The 25,733-nt window shown below is 42.1% G+C and overlaps 1 protein-coding gene across 2 annotated transcripts in view; it reads right to left on the bottom strand.

The window, feature by feature from the left end:
- rsrc1 (arginine/serine-rich coiled-coil 1) overlaps positions 1-24,905 on the bottom strand; it is a 111,204-nt gene extending 86,299 nt beyond the window's left edge. Inside the window, exons 1-3 of one of the 2 annotated variants that reach the window (XM_063906290.1) lie at positions 24,778-24,905; positions 24,055-24,255; positions 18,022-18,144 (exon numbers count right to left, since the gene is read on the bottom strand). In XM_063906290.1, the coding sequence (XP_063762360.1) occupies positions 18,022-18,144; positions 24,055-24,239 (308 nt within the window). In that variant the 5' untranslated portion in view covers positions 24,240-24,255; positions 24,778-24,905. Of the gene's footprint in view, positions 1-18,021; positions 18,145-24,054; positions 24,256-24,752 lie in introns of both variants that reach the window. The other variant, XM_063906291.1, reaches the window with a different exon arrangement.
- Between the last annotated feature and the right edge of the window lie 828 nt (positions 24,906-25,733).

Raw genomic sequence — 25,733 nt, forward strand, 5'->3', positions numbered from 1 at the left:
CAGGACATGTTACACAGCTGTTTAAGCATTAAAAGAGCATTCAATAAATATTTATTTTTACTTTCTCCTCTTCAATGTAAGAGATGAGATGCTGGTATTTTCCACAAATAGGTACAAAATACAATAGGAGTGTTAAATATCACCATCCTGTAGTAAGTCTTAAGTTATATACCCACTTCTGCGTTCTTCAGTTAACTATTGCCTGTGTATCCCAAGATGCCTTTTGATCACTCCCTGCTAATGTGGCTGACAATGTTTCACTTCGCTCTCAGAAATGCATGTGTGTGTTAACAGTGAGAGTTGTGTGAAACAGAAGTATTAGGCGCACTTAAGACTTTAACGAGTGAAGGTGATTCAGTTCATTGCTTGTCGAACCACACGTAAGAATTCTACGTTAGAAGATTGTTACGGTGTCTCGTAAAATAGTCACAGTATGCTTGTGTGTCTAGCTCAAGCTCAAATAAGTGTTCAGTAAAACAGAAGACGTTGAGGTCCCTTAATTATTTAAACATAAGCCTTTTTTGCTGCACAAATCTTGTAATATAAGTGAGTTTTTTTCTTTTATCATTCAGCTATTTGTTCGTTTGCAAAGACATCATTTACTTTGTAATAAAGACTTGCAAACAGTTTCTTAGAAAAAGGATCAATAGACCAAAACTGAATCGAAAACCAGGATGGACAGAATCTGCTGTAAATGAAAGCCAACTCAATGCCGACAAATGAACTTCGTGGAGATGGTGAACTGTCGGTTAACAAACTTAAGATGAAACATTTTTCCTGGCTTGTAAAATGCATCCTTTATTGTATGGACCTAATAATACAGCTTCTGTACAATCACATACACTATGACACACACACACACACACACAGTAGAAATGGAGCCAATTAGAGGCGGGCTCAGAGGAAGGCCTGTCCTCAGTATTGATCCTGACATTGGCCCTCTGGTCTCAAAAAGATTAACAGCAGGAGATTTACTTTGTTAGTTATGACACACACACACACACACACACACACAGACACACACACACCATTTACCCATCAACAAAAAAAATTGAAAGTGTAACTCATGCTTCAATATAGTGCCATACACAGACACAAATTACCAAAACATAACCGCTCATTTATGTGTCACTGCACATGCCTCTATTGAAGACAAAATCCCTTCAACATATTGTGTGTGTGTGTGTGTGTTTCTGTGTCTGTCTGTATGTTACAGCATCCTGTGTCATGTGTGTGGATGTGTTGGAATGACCGTGATTTGAAACCCCAGTAGAAATCGGCAGCTGAGATGCCGTTATTTTCCATCATCTATCATTTTATTGATTTGTCTATAAAAACAGTCAAACCTGCTGTCCACGAGCTTTATTGCTTTCCCCCCTTTATTAGTTTGCAGTTTGGGACATCCAGAGCTGTCTCTCTCCCGACAGAAAACTAATCATTTTCTTCAGACGCCTGTCACCATCCTAACAGACAACACTCTGACAACTGTTGCAATCAATTAGGCCGGGCTGATCCGCATCACTGGAGAGTAGCTGCACTAGTTCAAGGTCTCCAAAAAGAGATACTCTCTTTGAAATATAACCCAAAACAAACTGAATCTTTGAAGGTGTGCTTTTCAAAACCACAGAAGTGCAATCTGCAGAAAGCTGGTTCAGGAGCAAAAGTTAGACAATGAAAATATCTCCTTTAGAAGCTACTGTAATGAATATAGTATACATGACATGTTAGTTGTATGTTGATGCTGAAAATCAGGACTAAAACATGCAAGATCATCATTCATCAAATGCAGAAAATATTCATGTGTACTCTGTCTTCCTTAAATGTCTGATTTTGTACAAACCCTAAATGTTCAACTTTCACAGAAGACAAAAAGTGCATCTAATGTAAATATATTATCAAAGAAAGGCTGCAACTGAGACAAGTCTTCTATCAATCTGCATATTCTATTTTAAATATGACAAATGAGATATGACAAAGAAAGTCATCAACATTTAAAAAGCTTTAAGATAAATAAATGAGGAATTCTTTCTTGCATAAACTATTAATCAGTGATCAGAATAGCTACAGCAGGCTAGTGGATTGACTTAATATTTTAGCTCTAGTTAAAATACAACCACATTATTTGAGCAGCTGCAGCGCTACTCTTTTTTCCCGCCGTAAACAACTTCTCCTGCAGTAAAGCCTGTCTCTTTGCATTCTGCTGAACAGCCAGGTAGTAAAGCAGACATCCCGGAGAGATGATCAAAAATAATGAAATATCTGATTCAGGGGTGAAAGCAGCCATCAGTCAGAGGACATTTGATTTAGCATATTTAATACAGTGTTTATTGGAGCTACGGTTAGGCTTGTCAGAGAATCACAGCTAATGGAAAAAAGAACAAGAAAAACATTGGCGTTTTTGGGGTTTGGAGTCTCCAGGCGAGATAATCCATCAATGGCCCAAAAAGACTTTGGAATGAGTGGATCTATGTGTTGACAATGCCTGCGTATGTTTGTAATCAACAGTACATGAGGGGAAATACAACAGAGTTTCCCTGTTCCCAACCAAAGTCTTATATTTACAGCCAAGCAAATTGTGGCCAGAAGCAGCAGATGCAATAAACACAATCCCTCTCTTTCTCTCTCTCCGTTTCCCTCTCTGTTTCCCTCTCCCTCTACCTCTGATGGCAAAGAAAAACAGCACACTTCTGGGGTGTGCAGCAAATTAAATTTACTGTAGTTAATAGAGTGAGCCTATGCAGCTAAATGTCAATTTCCTGACCAAGTCCTTCCCCTTGGAGAATGATTAGCTAATTTGGACGGGGGATAAATGGGCTAATGCAGGACACACACAGATAAACAGCCACAGTTGGACCCCATGCCAAGCCCTTCCTCTGCTTTACATTTTATTGGCCTTATTATCTCCAGGGAAAATGGGTCCCCCTATGGCCTAAACATATTTTCATTTCTAATAAAAGGCCCTTGCTGGTTGCCCCCACGTACAAACCCCCCTCGCATATGCACTGCTCCCACGCCGCCTCCTTCCTCCATTCCCTCGTTTCACAGCCCAATCCATTAAATCGGAGCTCTGCAATTGGCCGGGACCGTTTTCCTGGTGAATTATCAATAGAGTAATTATGCTGCATGTTGGGAGCCGGGCTGAAGCTTATCGCCGCTGACCCCCCGGTGTGCGCCAGGATATGATCCCTCACCACAGCCCATTGGGGTAATTATGTGGTCGGGTGTGAAGCTGGATGGTGTGTTACCCTTATCGGTCTGTATTCTATTTCTGTTTTCATTGAAAATTGGACATTAATGGCTACGCAATACCACTAGTGTCAGATACAGGTGGACGTCTCCAATGGAATCTGACCCCATTTAAATCATTATTCATACTACGCGGTGTAGGCACGGGGAACACATGAATACACACAAATAGACCAATTATCCTCACTGTTCCTTTAACCTTATCTTCCCGGTATTTATATTGTTTTTTCGTTTCACCAACCACCATCCTCTGTTGGGAGGACAAAACAAAGTTCATGTCCATATTATATTTGTCGGGTGGCAGAAAACATCCCACAGCAAGTGAAGTTCGGAGTGATGCCCCGTGCGGCACCTCTGTCCATTAGTCCAGTGTGGCGCAGCAGTGATTAATGGCAGTGTGACTTTAACCCTATCGCATTTCATTGGACGCTGAAGCCAGTGACCTCTGCCTGACCAGTCTTTCTACCGACAACACACTGAGTTAGAGAAGAGATATCAGGAGAAGTAGACAAACAGGTGTAGTGGTGTGTTTCAACATCCCCATCTCAGTTTCCAGGCTACATATTGTATTGACAATAACAAATACGAAAAAAAGGTCATAATATTGAAATTCATTTTCAAATTTATTAATGGAATCATTTAATTGAATAGGTTTCATCTTAACATTGATTTGACTGTGTTCATTTACAAGTGTCTCTACCTTCTTTTTAACATTTTGTATTTGTCTTTTTGCATTCGTTTTCTGTAAAGTTACCCCAGAGTTATCTGTGCATATATTATTTTTAGCTATATCAGTAGTACATAGTAGTAAAATATAATAACTTAGTCATTTTAGATAATGGAACAAAACAGTTTTAACAAATACAACTTTCGTGCCTCTTGGCTTAAAGTATGGACAGAATATTGCAGTATCCAAGTAGCTTTAAGTACGAGCCGAAAGAGTTTTGTTTGTCATTTGTCGATAAAAAAAATAGCTTAAAAATCACAATTATGAGAGTCATAACATGCATTTGAAAAATAGTAACTGTGTAATGTTGGACAGACTACACAGAGATGGCACCATATACAAGTTGTTCAAATGTAAAGGGTGCGATCAGGCCTAGAAAAATTCTATATAGAATTCAGAATTGAGCACTATCTAGCCACACACACACACACACACACACACACACACACACACACACACACACACACACACACACACACACACACACACACACACACACACACACACACACACACACACACACACACACACACACACACACACACACACACACACACACACACACACACACACACACACACACACACACACACACACACACACACACACACACACACACACACACACACACACACACACACACACACACACACAAGCTTGCCAGTCTACTTTCCCAAGCAACAGACAGATTGAAAAATAAACGGGCCCATTGAAAGTGAGAAGATCTATATTTGAAGAACTTCATTAATGCGCTGTTCCCCGCCGAGTTATTTCCAGTGACAGAGCACACAGCAGCAGCTTCATGTTCAAGTTAAAAGTCACTTTTCTTTTTTCTGCCATTTCAATGTGTCTAAAAGCACCTTGAGTGAGCAATGTGCATTTCCTGCTGCCAAAAGACGTGGAAAACAGCTGTTCCTTCCCAACGCTGCCTGCTGAATGGAATGCAAATATGTTAACCATCCAGAATGTATTACTTTTGAGAGCTCTTCAAACGCAACGGCAGACACAAGTTTAATTTATGATATTCCTCTAATTATAAGAGCTGTTGAAATCATTTCCCAAGCTGCTTCCTCCTTCCAAGCAGCCACATTATCTGTTCCCTTGGTTCACAGCACATGCACGCTAAACACACACAGACACACACACACACACACAGTCATCCACCATGCTCACCCACACAGAAACATAAATATACACACAGAAAATAAAACACAGGGAATCACTGTAAAGTAGCTGATTGTGGGCACAATTAACACAGCAAAGACGGAGCATGAAAGATTCACCAAAATGTGTTTTTCTCAGTCCCCCTCAGTTTCATAAAAGCAATGTTTAGATTTGTCATAATCTTCAGTTTGCTTTTAATTTAGCAGTCGTCAACACAAACGTTAGCAACGCCCTGCTATGCTGTGAAGCAGAAATGAGACGCCACGCAGGCCACCCACTCACGGCCCCCCTATACCCAGCCAGACCCACACGCACACCGCTACAGCCACAAGCCACAAGGTCAAGTCATTTAGCAGAGTTCAAAGGCCTTCCCAGACCCTTCAGATCTATATAACCCTAAAACAGCCAGACAACGATGAGGGAAAAGCCAACTTTCTGCAGCAAGATGTGGTTTCCATGTCGCTGCGCGCCCATGTGTTGATTACCCGCCGTCTTCATTGGCGCATATGCCCAGTGTCACTCAGCCTCCCCATCGCAATCCTAAACTTGGCCGTCTGGTGTGCACTCGCGACCTTTGACCTCCGTGCAGCCCAAGCTCGACATGACACCCATTAGCAGCTGGAGCCGAGGGGGGCCCCGGCTCAGCCACTCAGCCCAGACAGAAGGTCAAGAGAAGGTCACACTTAGACTAGGTGCTAACTTGCCAACTCGCTCGCAGCCACTCACGCAATTGAAACCCACTTTTTCCCTCCATGCCATCCATCACGGTACAGAACAATTAGTTACCCCGACTTAGGAGAGAGTTGTTTTGGTTGTCATTGCCTCCATCTGTAAGAGGGTGGAAAGCAGGGAGGGAGAACGAGGTGAAGGACTGTGTGGGGGGAGAGAAGGAGTGCAGACTAGACAAGGGGAGACACGAGGTGAAGGACAGCAGAGGTCTAATCCCAGAAGTAAGAATAACAAAGAGATACGGGTTAAAAAAAAGTTGGGGAGTCAAGCAAAACGACGGTAAAGAAATAAGCCGCAGAATGAAAAGAAAAGAAAAAACGATTGGGACTTAAGGAGAGGACAGAGCAGACAGCCGTGCTTCACATCAAGCTGGCTCCAATTAGCAGGTGTGCTCTCAGACGCTCGCTCTCCCTCTCTCTCTGGTCAGGGAAGATGTATTTTTCTGCCTTTTATACGCATGTATTTATGAAGTGGTGGGAGATCTGAGGGCTCTTAGCATAACAGCCTTTTATTGTTTAAATGTGGAGCGCTCGGCCCCGTGTGCTTAAGTGATTTAGGAACCTCACAACTCTGGTATAACAAAAATCATAAACGCTGAGACAAACCATGTGGGTGGACTGTAAAAGGCACCGAGGAACGGGCCGACAAAAAGCAGACACACATTCCGCTACTAAAGGGAAACTACACTTAATTAAACACCCAAGACACAACTGGAATAGCGCCCTGTAAAAAACTATTAGTTTCCCCTCTTCAGTGGAATAACATAAAGTTGTCTTTTGACAGAACAGAGGCTTGTCTCATAAAGAAGTTTCTAACAATCTTTTTTTTTTTTTAGGAACTGCTGTCAAGACTGAACAAGGAGAAGGAGAAAGAGAGAGACAAACGCCGAAAAGGAGATCAAGGAATGAATATAAATAAAAAACACTCCACCCACTGAGGGAATAAAAAGCCTCTCCCCTCCGATACATCTGCCGCTTCTCCTGGTCTATGTGTCCAGTCCAGTTAGAAGTAGCCTATAAATAGTGCTGATTTTTCCTTACCGTTTACCCTATCTACTCAAATATACTGATGCAGGTTAAGGTCAATAAATAAACTAAAATGTTATATTGATTTTTTATCTATTTTATATCTTTGTATTAATCATCTATCTCCTTTAATCCAAAAATGATTACTGTTTAGCATTATTTATCAATTGTTTTGACGTGATTGAGGCAGGATCCAAATGATGCCGCATGCAATAATAGCATTAATGTCATTCATTAAACATCTGCTGAAGCACATGAGAGATGGTGGGGGAGGGGGCATATCTTACTTTTCCCGAGTGTCAATATCCCACAGAGTTTCCAGAACAATCTGGCAATATTCCACTAAAGCAAAACTGTTGACTGCATTTAAAATAATTACATTTTTACGTGCTTTGATTTCAGGCCAAAAATCGCCACGTCGAGTCCTCTGTTCAACCAGTCACAGAAGTGTTCTGCTCTTTGTTCAGCCAATCATTCGACAGTTGGCCACGTATCCTTTGGGCGATCCATCTATCTCCACTTCCTCCTCATGTCCTCGACTGTGCCAAAACTCGAATGGATAGACAGAAATAAAAAGGAAGACAGATTTCAAATAGAAAAACTCATGCGCATGCTGAGAAAGTGTTTCATTACTTTCAAAAAGATTGTCAAGGTTTCAGTCAAGGCGCACATGATCCTTGTTTCATTTCTTTGCCATTCTTTCTCATTTTTCTATTCTGTTTCCACAAATAAATGACTGTATGTGTGAGTGAAACCACATGCGTGTGTGTGTAAGTCTGTGTGTGTGTGTGTGTGTGTGTGTGTGGCTTGTCTAAAGTGAACTGACAAGTGCAGGCAGTCGTTCCATTAGCTGGCAATTTGCTCTCAAGTTGTCCTGGAGGGAGAGGACGAATTAAGGATATTTTTAGCAGGATAACTCATAGAGCTCCGCTTAGGATGAGTTAAGTGAGGTGCTCATGCACATAATTCTATAGGCCATTATTCAAACACTCTTTTAACACACATAATCTCAAACATGCAAGCCCAACGAGACACAGACAGCCTCAATAGAGATCAATGCTTTAAAATAAAGCAGAAAATATCAATATATTGCATATTATAAACCCATTGAGGAATGTGTGTCAACCCTTAGTATCAGTCTGAATGTGACTGAGCCAGAATATTGTAAAGACCAACTATATAGTCCCAGAAACGATGATGTCCATATGGTTTGGGCCCGAGCTCAGAGTACAAGGTAAACGGCCTGACTGAGGTTTGTCCATGCATGGTCTCTACGCATGAGTCTCTACGGACCGGCTCAAAACCTGGCCACTTAATCACACACAGCACATAAACATACCTCCCTCCCTGTGTATGTGTGTGTGAGGGTGTATAGCATGTTTAAGAGTGAATTAAAGAACTGTGGACAGACGGCAGCGTTTATCTTTGCATAAATTAAGAGCAGAAGCTGTTAATTAAAAGGGGGGGAAATAAGCACAGATAAAATAAAAACTTTTCTAATCGGCTACTTGGCAAGGTGACCTCTGAGTGCACCGGGCCTCATTCTAGGACCTGCCGTCCTGCTGGGCCGGTGGCTCAAGGGGCAATGTGCAGGTTCTGCTATGAGCAGCAGGCATCGGGTAAAGCCCCCCTCCTCTTTACTCTCTCTCTCACTCTATGTATCATTGTCTCTCTATCTCTCTCTCTTCCCCTCCTTCTCCGCCCAGAGCGTTATTAGACCCAGGGCTCCGCTGCGGCTCCAAATAGCTCAATGACAACACACAGGGCCTGCCAATTAGAAATAATTAGACAGTCATTTCAGTGGCAAGTCTTTTTAAGTGCATATATAACGATGCAATGATGCTTATTAGCCGGCCTGAGCCGGCGAGGACCAGGGCCTCAAACGCTTTGACGCTGGAGAAAATAATTATGCCAGTGATCACAAAGCAAGCTGCACATCTCTGTACTTCACCTCCACGCGTTTCAAAAATCCACTTCATTAGCTCCCGTAATTAATCCTCCATTAATTGCAGGAAAAGCCCAGTTTACCTCCCTTCGTTTCTAATTATCATCTTATAAATAGTTATGGTTCTAATTAATGTGTTCATTAGGCAGGATATTTCTCTCAAAGCCTCGCTGGGAGCCAAAGGTCCGGCTCAGCTCTCTCTGAAGCCTAACCAGCCAGAAGGTGAGGCCATCCTGCCTGCATTTGCTTTTATTTTACTACATTCAACCTCCTAATTGGCATTTAAAACCCAATTTGGAAGAACTTCAAGAAGCTTAAATAGGAGAGAGAGACAGAGAGAAGGCAGGAAGGAAAGAGAGAGGGATACATTTGGTGTTCATTTTCCTATGCCAGAACTAAAAGCGTTTCTGTCTCTGTCTTTCTCTCTCGGTCTGGCCAGACGGATGAGGCTTTTCACTGTCACAAAGTGAACACAATGAAGGCTGGTTGCATGTATTAGTCTTTGGCATTATTGACGTTTCATTTGCACAAACATTGCAAGTGTTTCTCTAAAGAAACAACCGTAAGAGTGTCATACTGTCATTGGGTTTCAGTCATCAAACAGACAAATGTTGTCTTTCGAATACACATATAAAGTCACTAGTCTGCTCTCTATGATACCTAAATTAATCACAAAGATTAGCTTTCATTGAAAAAAGTTTCAAAAAGGAAGATTATCCAGCACTCTCAATGATTAGAGCTGCAAACTTCAAAAAAGATTTAGCCTTTTTTGTTAAATTAAAAAACCTATATAATTGTGAAGACATTTTATTGTACTAATAATTTATTCTAGATGTATTTTGGGAATACAGAATCATGCATCTTCAAATATTACAGCTATTTTTTTAATCAGTTGAATTAAATGATCAGATTATGATTATTTCACATCTACAATCTCATTACCTGGTACCTTGTTTTTGTATTCATTAGTCAGTACATTTAACGCTACTTAAACACAAGGGTCTCTTGTGTACCTGTGACATGCCGTCTGATGACACATGATATGTAGAACTAAAAAGTACACAAAATATTCTTCTTATTGTCTATCTTACAAAAATAGTGAATCCTAGGTCAACGCCACAGTATAAGGAACCTCTCCCAATAAACAGGGTTTTATCTTCCCGCCTCCACCCTCAAAGATGGAAAAATACAAATCACTGAAAAAGAAAAGCGGTTATCTTTCATCAGAAACTATTCAATGTCTCGTCATGAATTGCAGCTACAGCATCAGCACCTAACCCCTTCCAATTAAACCCTTCATCTGGATGGCAGGTAGGAGAATTTACAAAGGTGACTTTTCATATCTCGGATACAGGGAAAATTATTTGTATGTGTTATGCAAAATGCAAGTATATGGTAATTATGAATGCCCCATGTTACTTTTAAAACAATTCCAAATTTGGGATAAATAAAATATCTATCTATCTTACCATACCCAGATGAAATTTGAAATAAAAGAGTTATGGGGGATACAGATTTACTATCGTATGACCGTATTAATGAGAATAAATAATAAACTTGAGTGTGATTGTTCTCTCCCTTTTTAGAAATCCCTTTCAGATTTCATTTCTGAGCCATGTTGGGCAGCGGATGCCCGAGAGATTCTACCTTCACACAATTTCTCAAAGCATAAAAACTACCTTTCCAGTCCAGGCTTTAACAAGCTTTATGTGTCATTACTCCCAGTTTGTTTAACAGATGGATGAAAAGAGAAGAGGGACAACTCTTTGATGTTAAACTAGGCTTTGTTTGGGACCATTGGACAAACTCCCTCATTTGATCGTCTGTGTGAAAGGACTGGTGTGATGCCTTTTGTGAGGTGAGTTTTGTGTGTGTGTGTGTTATACAGTGCAGACTCTACAGCTAGGTTGCTACCCAGGGGAGTGGACTAGTGTGTTGTGAGCCTGCAGGATGGAGGGGTGCAGTGGAGTGGGGTGGGGTGGGGTGGAGGGAGGACGGCTTGGCAGAAGTGAGGGGTGAGGGAGGGGGGGGGTTTTCCTCTGGCAGAAGAGGGGAACACTGCTTGCGGCGAGGCACGGATGAAAGAGGCTGTCTGTGTCAGTCACTTATTCCTCCCTTTGGTAAATAAAGGTTTCTGACAACAAAGCCGAGCAGCGCTTGACTGGCCTTTACAGCAGATAAATAAAAAAGACAACACAGAGAAAGGGAGTAAGACCGAGAGACAGAGACAGGGAGGAGGAGAGAGAGAGAGAGAGAGATACACAACAACAAACACGTTCAGATCTTACGACTAGAAGCATGTTGATTTTTATAGAGTAGAGAAGACGCAGCCGAGCTAGACCAGGTCATCTTTCAGTTTAAATCAACACTTTGCAAGTCTGGTAATAGGGGAAGAAGGAAGAAAGGGCTGAATGTCATCCTGTGGAAGGGGGAGAAGAAAAGATTGTGAGAGTCTGTGGGATAACAGACAGACGGATGAAAAAACAGCCAGAAGCCGGCTCTTAGATTCCAGTATAGTATACTCTCGGCTAACCTGAGACCTTTACAAAACTAAGAGAACACTAAGTAAGATACTGCAACTTAAAGTAAAACAAAAGATTTTAAGGTTTGTTCGCATTCTTTCTCATCTTATTTCCTATCCATCAGCACCACCATTTGGGCCTTATGGTTCTCTCATAATAGCAGCATCTCAGCAGTTTGTAGAGGAAACCAGATTTCACTTGTCATGTCCTCCAAACACACTCAGGGCTGTTTCCCTTATGAAGCCAGCGACACCCGAAACCACCTGCTACATCACACACAGACTAAACTGTGTGAATAAATATATGCTGGACGAAAATACTCAGAACAATTTCCAATCGGACCGGGGAATTGCTGATCCAGGTGCAATGAAAAGCTGGGAGGCCCCGCTGCTCACCCACAATAAAGTGGCTGATTTTCCTCACCCCACCTGTCTTCTTGCACTCCACTGCCCTACCTTCACTTTCCTCCCCCTCTCAGACCATTCCACTCCTCCCTTCAGTTCCTCACCTCAGCCCTCCCCGTTCCCAAGTCGCCTGGATGACCTTGCGCGCGCTCCATGTCGGTGCTAGGCAGGAAAAGCTATCTAGCAGATGTACGACACTTCATCTCATACAGGGGAAAATTGCTGTGTGAAATAAATACCAGGACATCGCTCAATCAGCGCACACAGACATTCATGCGCACGCAGGGAGACGGACACACACACACACACACACACACACACACACACACACACACACACACACACACACACACACACACACACACACACACACACACACACACACACACACACACACACACACACACACACACACACACACACACACACACACACACACACACACACACACACACACACACACACACACACACACACACACACACACACACACACACACACCTAGAGTCCAGTTCAGTGATATCCACTGCAGAAAGCTGAGCTCATGTCATGAAACAAAAACGGCTAGATTAGCTCGATCTCCAGGGATGCCAGGGTCCCGGCCCGACTATACGTCAGGTCCGAGATTTTTTTTTTTCAATGTATTTTTTTTTTAATTATAATTTCATTTTCGCTGGAATCCGTCAGTTCGTCTGTTGGTTTTAATCAAATCATTATTATTATTTTAATTATTTCATTTTCGGTGGAATCCGTCAGTTGGTCTGTTGCTGCTGCTCACCTCGTCTGCAGCTGCCCGGTAGTGCTGACGGTAGACTAGTCGCTATCAAGATGTTGTCAAAAAAGAGGAAGGTCGACACTGAATGTCGCATCTTTCAGGATAAATGGAAAGAAAATGATTTCTTTTGGGAAGTAGGAGGCAAACCCGTGTGTCTTATTTGTTCTCAACAAGTGGCTGTAGCAAAGGAGTATAACATCAAACGACACTATGAGACCCACGCCGAGAAATACTGCGAGTTACACAGGGCAACTTTGGACTCAAAAGCTAAACAAACTAAAATCATCGCTACAGAGACAGCAAGCCGTATTCTCCAAATGTCGAGATACGCACGAAGGTTCGTTTTATTTTTATACATATCTTCAGGCCTTTTCCGTGATGAATATTAATAAATGGCAAAATGTGCCTCATCTGTTTGTTTTACTCATTCCTACCTGATATTCTATCACATTATTGTTGTCACCTATTGTTGGACTACTTTATTCTGGCGCCTACTTTCTTGTTTAGGCCTACTTGGCCTGGTTTTCTTTTAATTGGCCTAATTCTGCATTGACGTTTTTTCATGTGCAAGCCTTCAATAAATATAATAAAAGTAATTAACAGTTTACACTTGTGTTATTTATAGGAAATGTGTGTTTTTTGGCACCTAGTGTCTATTTTGTTGCATTTGTAATTTATAAATGTAGGCTACTTGCATGGATAGGAAAATGTTACGTTTTTAGAGGGTAAATGTCTCCTGGTTTAGGCTGTAATTGTAATGTATGTAATTGTAGGCCTCATTGTGAGGCTATTTTGGTGCCAATGCAATTTCATTTTGATGTGTAGGCCTTCATGAATCATTTCAAATAGCCTGCCTATCCATGTGTTGAGTCAGTGTTTGGCCTTTTCAGTCTGAAAGTGTAATCCGGCCCCCTGAGGTCTCACTTGAAAAAAATCTGGCCCCCTGTCCAATTTCACCCTGGCATCCCTGATCTAGACTCAGTTAAAGATGACAGGGTGGCCGAGTGGTTGTATCCTAACCAGAAGACCAGGGCAATGATACTAGCTAGCTCTGGCTACTGGTCTTCTGTCATCCCTGACCCCTGATCTCATGGTAGGAGGACAACAGAATGTGCCTAAGGGGATCACACAAGTGGCTCATAATTATCATTATTACATGCTATGTTACTTGTCAGGCTTAATGCAAGAGATCAGATAAAGGACTTTTTCAGAAAAAACTAGCAGGTAAACCTGGGGGCTTGCTCGTAATTTGTATTTTTGGGGGGAATTTCTGTATTGCATTCAATTGCATTCATGACATCTTGAGTAATGTTATAAAATGTACAATTTCAGAAAGGTAATCTACAATGACTGATAACTTTTGATTTTTAAACCACAGAAACATTTACATCACAACTTTAGCTTGCTGTAAAGTAGCCACAGAAAGCCCCATTTGTTTACCTTTTTTAGGTGCTGTCCCTGCGGGCACCACGGAGTATACCTGGCAGAGTGAGTGCCACAACTACTGAGTCCGTACCACAGTATCCAGGTTCAATTACGACCTGTGGCAAGTTGTGAGCTCTTTCCCTCTTTCATGTGTATCTTTGGCTGTACTATCAATTAACAGCAAATAAAGCCCAATACTCAAACTCTTAAAGAATTATAATAAATTCCCCGGACTGTCTCTTCTTGGCCTGACCCGTGTCCCAGCCACAGTCTTTTCCCCTTGCTCTGTTCTGAACTCATCACGGCCTCTGTGGCTCCAGGGTGGCTGAGTTAATCCTGACTTTAGCATGGTGGGTGGTGCGTTTAGCTAGCTATCTATCTCCTCTAGGGGAGAGACAGATAATTAGGGGTCTCAGTCTCTTCAGAGTCATGACAGCGGCCCAGTGATGAAGCGGCTCCAGTGTAAGCGGGGCTAAACCCTGACGCTAGCACTTCGCGCTGCTAACTCAACACGCCTATGAAATTTTAATGAGAAAAATGTAAGCATGTGTGTGTATGATCGCCTGGAGTGTACACCTATGTGTGCACATGCATACGTGTGGGGATATCTGTCAAAAAGCAAAATGCTAAGCTTCTCTTTGATGGGTCAAGTGGCAGATTTGTCGCACCTGATACTCTTCCATGTCTTCTAACCGGGCCTCTAGAGCGAGCTGCTAAGTGAATGACGAACTGACAGTATGACTGACTGAGCCACACACCGTTAACCCCTGCTGTGGACGCCCATAAAAGCGCAGCGCTACACCGCTCCGCCGAGCTCACCTAAAGACGTGCCTGTGATCCCACAGTGATGAGAGGCTGCGTCGTCGTCTTTGTTGGCCTGGGTACTCATCAGATCACTGTGGCTGCTGCTGCCATGCTCCACTCTGCTCTGCCCCAGTGGACCGGGGGTGTGCCTTTACGCAGATCTGCACATACATGCATACGCTCAATCAACCTCACACATGCTGCTGCGCGCTCACACACAGCCTGATATGCCTGCTCACATCAAAGAGAATAAACATTAATGGCAAATAGGTAATCTGCTCCTCTTGTCTGTTTTACATTTCAGGGCAAGATTGACTGCCTCTGGGGGACCTGGCCTTCTCTGATTGAGGGCAGGAAAAAAAAGGAGAAAGAGAGAACGAGGGGAGAGAAGAAGGAAGCCACGATTGATGGTAAACACATGATAGAGCATTATTCTTATTTCATGTATCTCTTTATTTTTTATTTATACATGAGAGATTGAAAAGGAGGTAATAATATCCCCTCCCTGGAACCCACGACGGCCCCACTATGGTCCTAATCTTCTCCCCTGCAATATTCTGATGCAGACGTTATTATTCTCATTTCTTCTGAATAATATTCCCCTCTCGGGCCTATATGTTCTCTTTGCTGTTGCTCGCTTTTGTCTCTCCTCTTCATTTTCATCCTTCAGGATCTTCTCCGCTCTCTCCCTCTCCTGCACTAACTCACCCTATTCTCTGCACACTTTCCCATTCTCTTCTAACTTCTCGTCTCTCCAGTCGGTGCACTCAGCATCTTCTCGCCTCTCCCTTTTTCATATTCTGAAGGTGGTGCTGGGTTGGCGTGGCTGGGGTGGGGGAGGCGGGCAGCACCTCATATCCTATCTGCGTATCAATCATGAGGTTCTGTCCACGCAATCCTCCTCTGATCCATCAGCCGACCTCTCAGCCAGCCAGCCACACACACACACACACACACACACACACACACACCTGACTAATGGCAGTCAGGTGACCTGTTCCCAACAACCCTCCTTTATTCCACAACCACAGCGGATGCAGAATGTGCAGTTATCCACAACAGAGCTATACAGTGCATGATTATAATACTAAAGTTGCTCCCAGTGCTTTATTAAACACTGAAAATACTGACATGGGTAGGCATCAACTAGCAATAATTTGTATTTTTGAATTATTGTCTTTATCATTTTCTTGATTAATACATGAGGACTTTCATCTATAAAATGTAAAAAAAACAAAGAGACCTCTTCCAAAAACGTACCTTGAAATAATAGTCTAACCCAGAGAGATTCAGTTAAGATACACAGCAAATACTCTCAATTGAAGGGTAAAAGCGCAAGACATAATTTGTTTTTGCCTATAAAAGAAAATAACTGAAACGATTAACCAATAATCAAAACTTGTACTGATTATTTTTTGTATTATTAGTCAATGAGTCAAGTAATCGTCTATTAATTCCAGCTCTAGTGCCATTTACTGCGTTAAGCTACACAAGCATTGGATTGTAGAAGGAATCTAAAACAGGAAAACACATGTGGCAACTTCTGCAAACCAAATTGCAGCTGCCGTCACATAACTGCATACGTTCATCATCAATGCCATCATTTTGCACATCCCCACCTCCAATACCGCCTCCACCTCGTACCACCCACTCCCACCAGCCCATCCCACCTGCTCCTCGCTCACCGCTAAGCCGATTACACAACGCAGCCCTCCTAATCACAGTGCAGCGTTTGTAAACACCGATGTCATCGACTGTAGTTACTAAATCTCCCAAATCCCTTCCACCTTTCATCTCACACCACACCAGTAATGCCATTTTCCCCTGATGTTTTAATCACCAGTGCCTCCGTGAGTGACTGCTTCTGTACCACAGGGAGAAGAGAGAAAATGTGGGAAAACAGTTTCCACAAATTCTCTCCAGAAATGGTTTCCGTTCTCCGTGCAGGACGGAAATGTGTTGCTTGTTCTGAAGCCACAAAATGTTCTGTGAGCGTTAGGGTTGCAGAGTTGAAGTGTGGTCTCCTTTTATGGCGCCATTTAACACACTAGTCAAAACGTTTCTGTTGTTTCATCCATATCATGCCGGCACCTCCGTAATGAAGATATTAAAACTCTTTTTCCTTTGTGATTAAAATGATCTCTGCTCTCCCCCACAGCCATACACAAGTAAACAAAGGGCCTTGCTCGCGCATATATTATGACAACCTTTTCTTCAATTGCACGTCTGTGCATGTTTTTATGTATGTGTGACAATGTGTGTATGTCTGTGTGTGTGAGGGATTTAAAAACAGCAGTTTACTGGTTCATTAGCACCAGATTAACTATGCTAATGACATGGAGCACCACACACAGAGACGTTGCCTTTATGTTTCTGAAAGGGATACACGACTGACTATAAGTGTGTGTGTGCATGCCTGTGTGTGTGTGTGTGTGTGTGTGTGTGTGTGTGTGTGTGTGTGTGTGTGTGTGTGTGTGTGTGTGTGTGTGTGTGTGTGTGTGTGTGTGTGTGTGTGTGTGAGAAGTGTGGTGCAGGTGTGTACACATTAGTCTTGCATGAATAAGTTAGTATAAACCGCTCCTCTAATAATAATCATAATTCAACAGAAGTATGAGTCGGGAAATGATGTTTTAAATGCATTAATGAGTGAAAGGAGAGCCGCTGCCAAAGAGAGATTTGTGAAGGATTGAACTGGTGTCTCTGCGAGTCTCTTTTTCAAAAACTCACACAGTTAGACAGATACTCAGAGCAAACGGAGAAATGGAGTACATGCACACGCAATACAGTAATCCAGACCTAAAACACAACTTTCCATGTGGCTACATCTGATGACATGAGACATAAATACAAAACGATGTGTTTGTTTATACTGAAGTAAACTTCCAAAAGACTTTGGACTGCGTTTTTAATAAGAAAAGTCTGCAATGGCATTCCGCATACTGATTCGTAATACAAGCTCCTAAAGAGAGCTACAAGACGCTTTTTTTGTCACTCCTACATGATGTTAATTACCACTCCTCTTCAGTATTATGCTTTGTCTCAACTTTGAATAAAACATATTGTGTTCTATTTTGGCTTTGTGTTACTCTTTTTAAAACCCTATATACTGTCTTTCAATAGTGTTTTTTGATATAGTCCCTTGTGTTTCCTATTGACATTTCCTTTGTATCCCTGTCATTTTAAAGCATTTACAATAACCTTATTAAAACATGCTATAAGAATATAATTGTGTGTGCGCGCGTGGGACGGTGTTACCTCCTGTCTCGGCTGCGGGACCTGTGTGAGCGGTGGCTCCTCCCTTTGTCTCTCTCTGCGCTGCGACTCCTCCTCTTGCGGGACGAACTATGGGACGAACTGCTGCTGGAACGTCTTCTTCTCCTGGAGCACACAGACCGAAAACATTTTTAATATTGGTAATATCTTTATAACAAACACCAATCACAATTTGGGAATTGTATCACAATTTTAAAACAACATTATAGCATATTCTCCTCATGTCGTGCATAATTTACTCTTAGCCCTCTCTGCACTGCTCCTAGTACTAGGATGGGTTAAATGCAGAGGTCATATTTCATTGTGTGCTGTGCATGTGTGCATACAGTGGGGCAAAAAAGTATTTAGTCAGCCACCAATTGTGCAAGTTCTCCCATTTAAAAAGATGAGAGAGGCCTGTAATTTTCATCATAGGTATACCTCAACTATGAGAGACAGAATGAGAAAAAAAAATCCAGAAAATCACATTGTAGGATTTTTAAAGAATTTATTTTCAAATGATTGTGGAAAATAAGTATTTGGTCAATAACAAAAGTTCATCTCAATACTTTGTTATATACCCTTTGTTGGCAACGACAGAGGTCAAACGTTTTCTGTAAGTCTTCACAAGGTTTCCACACACTGTTGCTGGTATTTTGGCCCATTCCTCCATGCAGATCTCCTCTAAAGCAGTGATGTTTTGGGGCTGTCGCTGGGCAACACAGACTTTCAACTCCCTCCAAAGATTTTCTATGGGGTTGAGATCTGGAGACTGGCTAGGCCACTCCAGGACCTTGAAATGCTTCTTACGAAGCCACTCCTTCGTTGCCCTGGCGGTGTGTTTGGGATCATTGTCATGCTGAAAGACCCAGCCACGCTTCATCTTCAGTGCCCTTGCTGATGGAAGGAGGTTTTCACTCAAAATCTCACGATACATGGCCCCATTCATTCTTTCCTTTACACGGATCAGTCGTCCTGGTCCCTTTGCAGAAAAACAGCCCCAAAGCATGATGTTTCCACCCCCATGCTTCACAGTAGGTATGGTGTTCTTTGGATGCAACTCTGCATTCTTTCTCCTCCAAACACGACGAGTTGAGTTTTGACCAAAAAGTTCTATTTTGGTTTCATCTGACCATATGACATTCTCCCAATCCTCTTCTGGATCATCCAAATGCCCTCTAGCAAACTTCAGACGGGCCTGGACATGTACTGGCTTAAGCAGGGGGACACGTCTGGAACTGCAGGATTTAAGTCCCTGGCGGCGTAGTGTGTTACTGATGGTAGCCTCTGTTACTTTGGTCCCAGCTCTCTGCAGGTCATTCACTAGGTCCCCCCGTGTGGTTCTGGGATTTTTGCTCACCGTTCTTGTGATCATTTTGACCCCACGGGGTGAGATCTTGCGTGGAGCCCCAGATTGAGGGAGATTAGCAGTGGTCTTGTATGTCTTCCATTTTCTAATAATTGCTCCCACAGTTGATTTCTTCACACCAAGCTGCTTACCTATTGCAGATTCAGTTTTCCCAGCCTGGTGCAGGTCTACAATTTTGTCTCTGGTCTCCTTTGACAGCTCTTTGGTCTTGGCCATAGTGGAGTTTGGAGTATGACTGTTTGAGGTTGTGGACAGATGTCTTTTATACTGATAACGAGTTCAAAAAGGTGCCATTAATACAGGTAACGAGTGGAGGACAGAGGAGCCTCTTAAAGAAGAAGTTACAGGTCTGTGAGAGCCAGAAATCTTGCTTGTTTGTAGGTGACCAAATACTTATTTTACCGAGGAATTTACCAATAAATTCTTTAAAAATCCTACAATGTGATTTCCTGGATTTTTTTTTCCTCATTCTGTCTCTCATAGTTGAGGTATACCTATGATGAAAATTACAGGCCTCTCTCATCTTTTTAAATGGGAGAACTTGCACAATTGGTGGCTGACTAAATACTTTTTTGCCCCACTGTATGTGTCACAAATAAAGAGGGTTTCATTTGAATCATATTTCCGTTTCAATAAAACCAACCCACAGAACAAAAACACACCATTTGTTTTATGCTGTCTTTATTCACCATCATCTGAAGTTATTCTCCCTCCTGTATAAGTCAATGTTGTTTTACCAATTTGTTTTGCTGTTCATTCAAGAGCAAATAGGTCCAAGTGCCCCAAAAAGACCTCACCTACTATGAGCAGCGCTGACGGCAACTTTTCATTAATGAACAAACACACTCATCTGCTGTGAACAGCCGAGCCGTGCAGGTTGCCCTACAGTTCCTCCACAGGGGCCCTTTGGAGCTCTGCTGCTCTTTAATGTGGCTTCTACAGTGTGTGTAGTGCCTATTTTCCAAACACCACGTTCCTATTGATATCATGTAGCAGGAGGCATTTATGGGGAGAATGTAAATGCAGAAAACCCTCTCTTCTACTGCGCAAACAGTTTGAGCAATATTCATTATTTAAAATCTCTTCTTTTCCTTCACCAAAGCCAAAAATACCAAAATCTTTTTAGCACACACGTGGTCCTATGGGAGCTCTGCAAGATAGAGCTGAAAAGGAGAAAAAGAAAAGCAATTCAAATAACACAGAGGCTGAACTATCAAACAAGATTTGTACCACTTAGAGCAGCGCGGGAAAGATCCATTAGTATTCCAAAGGCTGTATCCCATGAGCGCGGCCCTATGAAATAACTCCTCAGCCCTCGTACAACCACTTCACACATTACACAGAAGAAACACAGTGGTGAGCGGAGGGTTTTCGGAAGGTGCCGTTAGCTCACACATTTACACAGAAGCCTGCAAGTATGTAACGTAATAAAAACATAATGGCTCAAACACATGGGAGTGCGAAACACTGGTTAACAACACAGAAATATTTCACACAAATAAAACACCTAGCAAGTTGGTTTCAATTTCTCTTTTTCACTCACACTCACTTTATCCCTGTCTCAATCGCACTTTGTATCTCACACACACTTAGCCGTGGACACAGTTACTCTCTTTGCGCATACACATTTATTATGTTGTCATGATGTCAACAGCCAAGAGCATAAGCACTCTTCTGGTTTACCACATGCGAGGTCTCTTTAAACCACCTGTATGTATGAGGGTTGAAAACGCCACAGAATGTGTGTCCTCTTTCATATGAGCCTATTTAAGGAACTAGTTTCACACAGATGCACACACAAGGTCTTCGTAAATTGATCAAAACATATTGCTAATAGATGAGGGGCTGTGGTCCCAGGGTTTACACTGCCCACTCAACCCCATCCTGTACAGACAGGCAATGACTTCCAATCAGCGGTAATGGACCTTGACCAAGCCTCATAAATAATTACCATCAACTGGCCTTGTCTGAGCAGCCACACACAGCCAGTGGCAGCTGTGGATGGATGGAGGAGGTCAGGCCCAGCTACTAACCACTAGTTTAGATGTCTGTGTTTACTGAACCTCCTTATTCCTATGAATCTGCTGAAAAGCAAGGTGTAGTATTTTAGAAATATGAAGAGGAGAGCCTTTGAAACAGGTATGAGCTAGTAACCTTCAAAGTTAGGGTCCTTGACATCCAATTCTTTTTCATAAATCCTTACTGACACATCCTAATGACCTTTCCAAAACCAACCATTACAGACAGCATCTACTTGGTTCTATTACAACCAAGAACTACAACAGATTCTTTTTTGAATGTAACGTATTTAGTCAGCCACCAATTGTGCAAGTTCTCCCATTTAAAAAGATGAGAGAGGCCTGTAATCTTTATCATAGGTATACCTCAACTATGAGAGACAGAATGAGAAAAAAAAATCCAGAAAATCACATTGTAGGATTTTTAAAGAATTTATTTTCAAATTGTGGAAAATAAGTATTTGGTCAATAACAAAAGTTCATCTCAATACTTTGTTGTATACCGTTTGTTTGCAATGACAGAGGTCAAACATTTTCTGTAAGTCTTCACAAGGTTTTCACACACTGTTGCTGGTATTTTGGCCCATTCCTCCATGCAGATCTCCTCTAAAGCAGTGATGTTTTGGGGCTGTCGCTGGGCAACACAGACTTTCAACTCCCTCCAAAGATTTTCTATGGGGTTGAGATCTGGAGACTGGCTAGGCCACTCCAGGACCTTGAAATGCTTCTTACGAAGCCACTCCTTCGTTGCCCTGGCGGTGTGTTTGGGATCATTGTCATGCTGAAAGACCCAGCCACGCTTCATCTTCAGTGCCCTTGCTGATGGAAGGAGGTTATCACTCAAAATCTCACGATACATGGCCCCATTCAATCTTTCCTTTACACGGATCAGTCGTCCTGGTCCCTTTGCAGAAAAACAGCCCCAAAGCATGATGTTTCCACCCCCATGCTTCACAGTAGGTATGGTGTTCTTTGGATGCAACTCTGCATTCTTTCTCCTCCAAACACGACGAGTTGAGTTTTTACCAAAAAGTTCTATTTTGGTTTCATCTGACCATATGACATTCTCCCAATCCTCTTCTGGATCATCCAAATGCCCTCTAGCAAACTTCAGACGGGCCTGGACATGTACTGGCTTAAGCAGGGGACACGTCTGGAACTGCAGGATTTAAGTCCCTGGCGGCGTAGTGTGTTACTGATGGTAGCCTCTGTTACTTTGGTCCCAGCTCTCTGCAGGTCATTCACTAGGTCCCCCCGTGTGGTTCTGGGATTTTTGCTCACCGTTCTTGTGATCATTTTGACCCCACGGGGTGAGATCTTGCGTGGAGCCCCAGATCGAGGGAGATTAGCAGTGGTCTTGTATGTCTTCCATTTTCTAATAATTGCTCCCACAGTTGATTTCTTCACACCAAGCTGCTTACCTATTGCAGATTCAGTTTTCCCAGCCTGGTGCAGGTCTACAATTTTGTCTCTGGTCTCCTTTGACAGCTCTTTGGTCTTGGCCATAGTGGAGTTTGGAGTATGACTGTTTGAGGTTGTGGACAGGTGTCTTTTATACTGATAACGAGTTCAAAAAGGTGCCATTAATACAGGTGACGAGTGGAGGACAGAGGAGCCTCTTAAAGAAGAAGTTACAGGTCTGTGAGAGCCAGAAATCTTGCTCGTTTGTAGGTGACCAAATACTTATTTTACCGAGGAATTTACCAATTAATTCATTAAAAATCCTACAATGTGATTTCCTGGATTGTTTCCCCCATTCTGTCTCTCATAGTTGAAGTGTACCTATGATGAAAATTACAGGCATCTCTCATCTTTTTAAATGGGAGAACTTGCACAATTGGTGGCTGACTAAATACTTTTTTGCCCCACTGTATCTGAATAAAAAAAGTTATCCTGCCAATTATAAAAACTTTTCTGGAAGTCAGTTTTTTTCTGTGGTCTTTCCGTGTTTAAACTGAAATTGCTGCATGTTGTTAATTTCTAACTATTTCAAACTAATGAGTATGAGCTATCATGGCATCCCTGCTTTTACCCACACGGGTTTATCCTAGTGATACACAAATGTGTTTTTGAAGGCATAAAAAAAAACACCCACTGTTTTCTCATTTTCTCTCTAATGGCTGAATTCCACTTAGCTGCTTCAGTTTCAGGGCCCTAGTATTGGACATACTGCGTCACAGTGAGTATAGCGAGGTACCTAACAAGAACTGAGCCATCGGTAGTGTTATTAGTAACACTTGTGCTTATCAGACAATTATTGACATAAAGCTATCAGACCTATACTGAAAGTGTGTTTAAAACGGATAGCACATAGAGAACCCAACTGCGTAGTTGCTTTTATAAAATGACATCAGATTCCTGAACTTTAACATCTGTCAAACTGACTGTTTTGCTTAACACAGCAGCAACGGTTTCCCCTCTGATGAGTTGTGAAAAAATAGGAACAGGAAATACATTAAGACAACATAAGAAGACATACAATGCTCAAACAGTATGTTCAATCCCTCTCTGCAGCCACAGAGAACGTTAGCCATTTAAGTCATGAGAAACTAAGCAGGCGTCAGTTTGTCTTACTCAACGACACTTTTACAGGACAGACTCCTCAACCTCTCTCTCTAAATAAGTCAAAGCTTGTTTATGCACTCTCACCTCCTGTCTTTGTCCTTATCTCTTGAACGAGAACGACTCCGACGAGTGGACCTTCGGCTCCGGCTGCTGACCACCTTGCTGTTGGAGGATGAAGACGAAGAGGAAGAGGAGGATGACCGGCGACGCTGTTTTTTCTTCCTCCTGCTCCGACTGTCTTCCTCACTATCAGACGAGCGCCGACCCATGCTGGCTGACTGTCAGCTGGCACAACACAGACAGTACTGTTACTTACCGAGGAGGATCACTTTTCTTTTAGCAACACTTTGATACAAAACAAACGTGAACCCAGATAACACTGTAACACAGCTTATATTGCCTTCCTCTACATATATTGCAAAAACACTTGTTTTATTAATTCAACCACACAGATTTAGTAAGGGATTGAGTGTGTAGCTGTATACAACAACAACAACAACATAGATAGGCTTAACAGCAACGTGCAGGGAAGTTTTGTACTAAAAGTCCCTGGTACGGCTCGAACAACACAGCTTACCTATATGCAGAGAATATAAAAAACATAGATTAAGCATCTGTTTTCTGTGGAGGTTAGCTAAGAGGCTAACTGTGCTACCTATAATAACAGCGTGTTCTTGTTTTGACTGAAGCCTTTGAGCTGCTTGCATTAACCACGTCTCACACTGAAGTCAGTAAATGCTACACACAGGACAAAGGTGTATTAAAATAAAGAATAAGCTAACCTGAAATAAAAATCCCGCTCCTCACCTTTAAATCGTTGTGAAGCTCCACAACTCAGCCATGCACTGCTCAAGAGACTCTATTCGTGAAACCGGAAAGCATCGATCGAGTCCAGGCAGGAACAATCAGAAGCAGAGCGATCGATCGAGGTACTGCGCTCATCTGTTATCGTTATCATGGCTTTGAATTAGGTGTTAATGATTTGCCCAAAACGATATAATCAGCCCTAAATCATATTGCAGCTGTTTTCGTTGTTGAAGCCTTAAGCAGCCTTAAGTCTAATGTAATTTTAAATTAATATTATTATTAAGATAAACCAACATTAGTCAATAACTTGACTTTAATTTGAGGCATAGATGCGTTTTGATGTAAGCAATCCTGCAAAGCCTTCCTGTCTGATTCAGGCTATTTGAAGGAAAATTAACTTAAAATGGTTTGCTTATTTCACTGTTGATACTCTCTCTTGAATCAAGTATGAGTCCAATTAATGGATCAGCAAAATATTGTCTTCAATTATTTCTTAATTGTTATGTTGAACCGAGTAGACTGCTTCAATTAAATTTGCATTAAAAAAAAAGAAGTAATAGGGCTATAAAGAGGGCTTATTTATGTGGCATATATCAACATCCTGAGCTACACATGTTCCGTTTTGTTCTGATTACCCACGTGCATATCACAAATGATAACATAAGGAAATACATGTACGAGTTTGGGGCCCATTAATAGGAATTAGCATGAGTTCATCATCTCAGACAATAAAGTTTAACGCCAGCATGTACACAGAGAGCTGCAAGGGCAGGCAGAGCATCCAACCAATTTTCAGCAAAGCTTAATGTCCTAAAATTGAAAAAACCCACTGTTTATATCAACACACAGAATGAGGAAAAGGGACAAAACAACATATGATGGCAACAGCCGTGCAAGGGGTTGCTAAGGTCCGGGCCCCACCAGCTTATTAGGAGAATAACAAATATTAATTAAGC

The sequence above is a fragment of the Eleginops maclovinus genome, chromosome 18 (assembly GCF_036324505.1).
Source record: "Eleginops maclovinus isolate JMC-PN-2008 ecotype Puerto Natales chromosome 18, JC_Emac_rtc_rv5, whole genome shotgun sequence".
Lineage (NCBI taxonomy): Eukaryota > Metazoa > Chordata > Actinopteri > Perciformes > Eleginopidae > Eleginops > Eleginops maclovinus.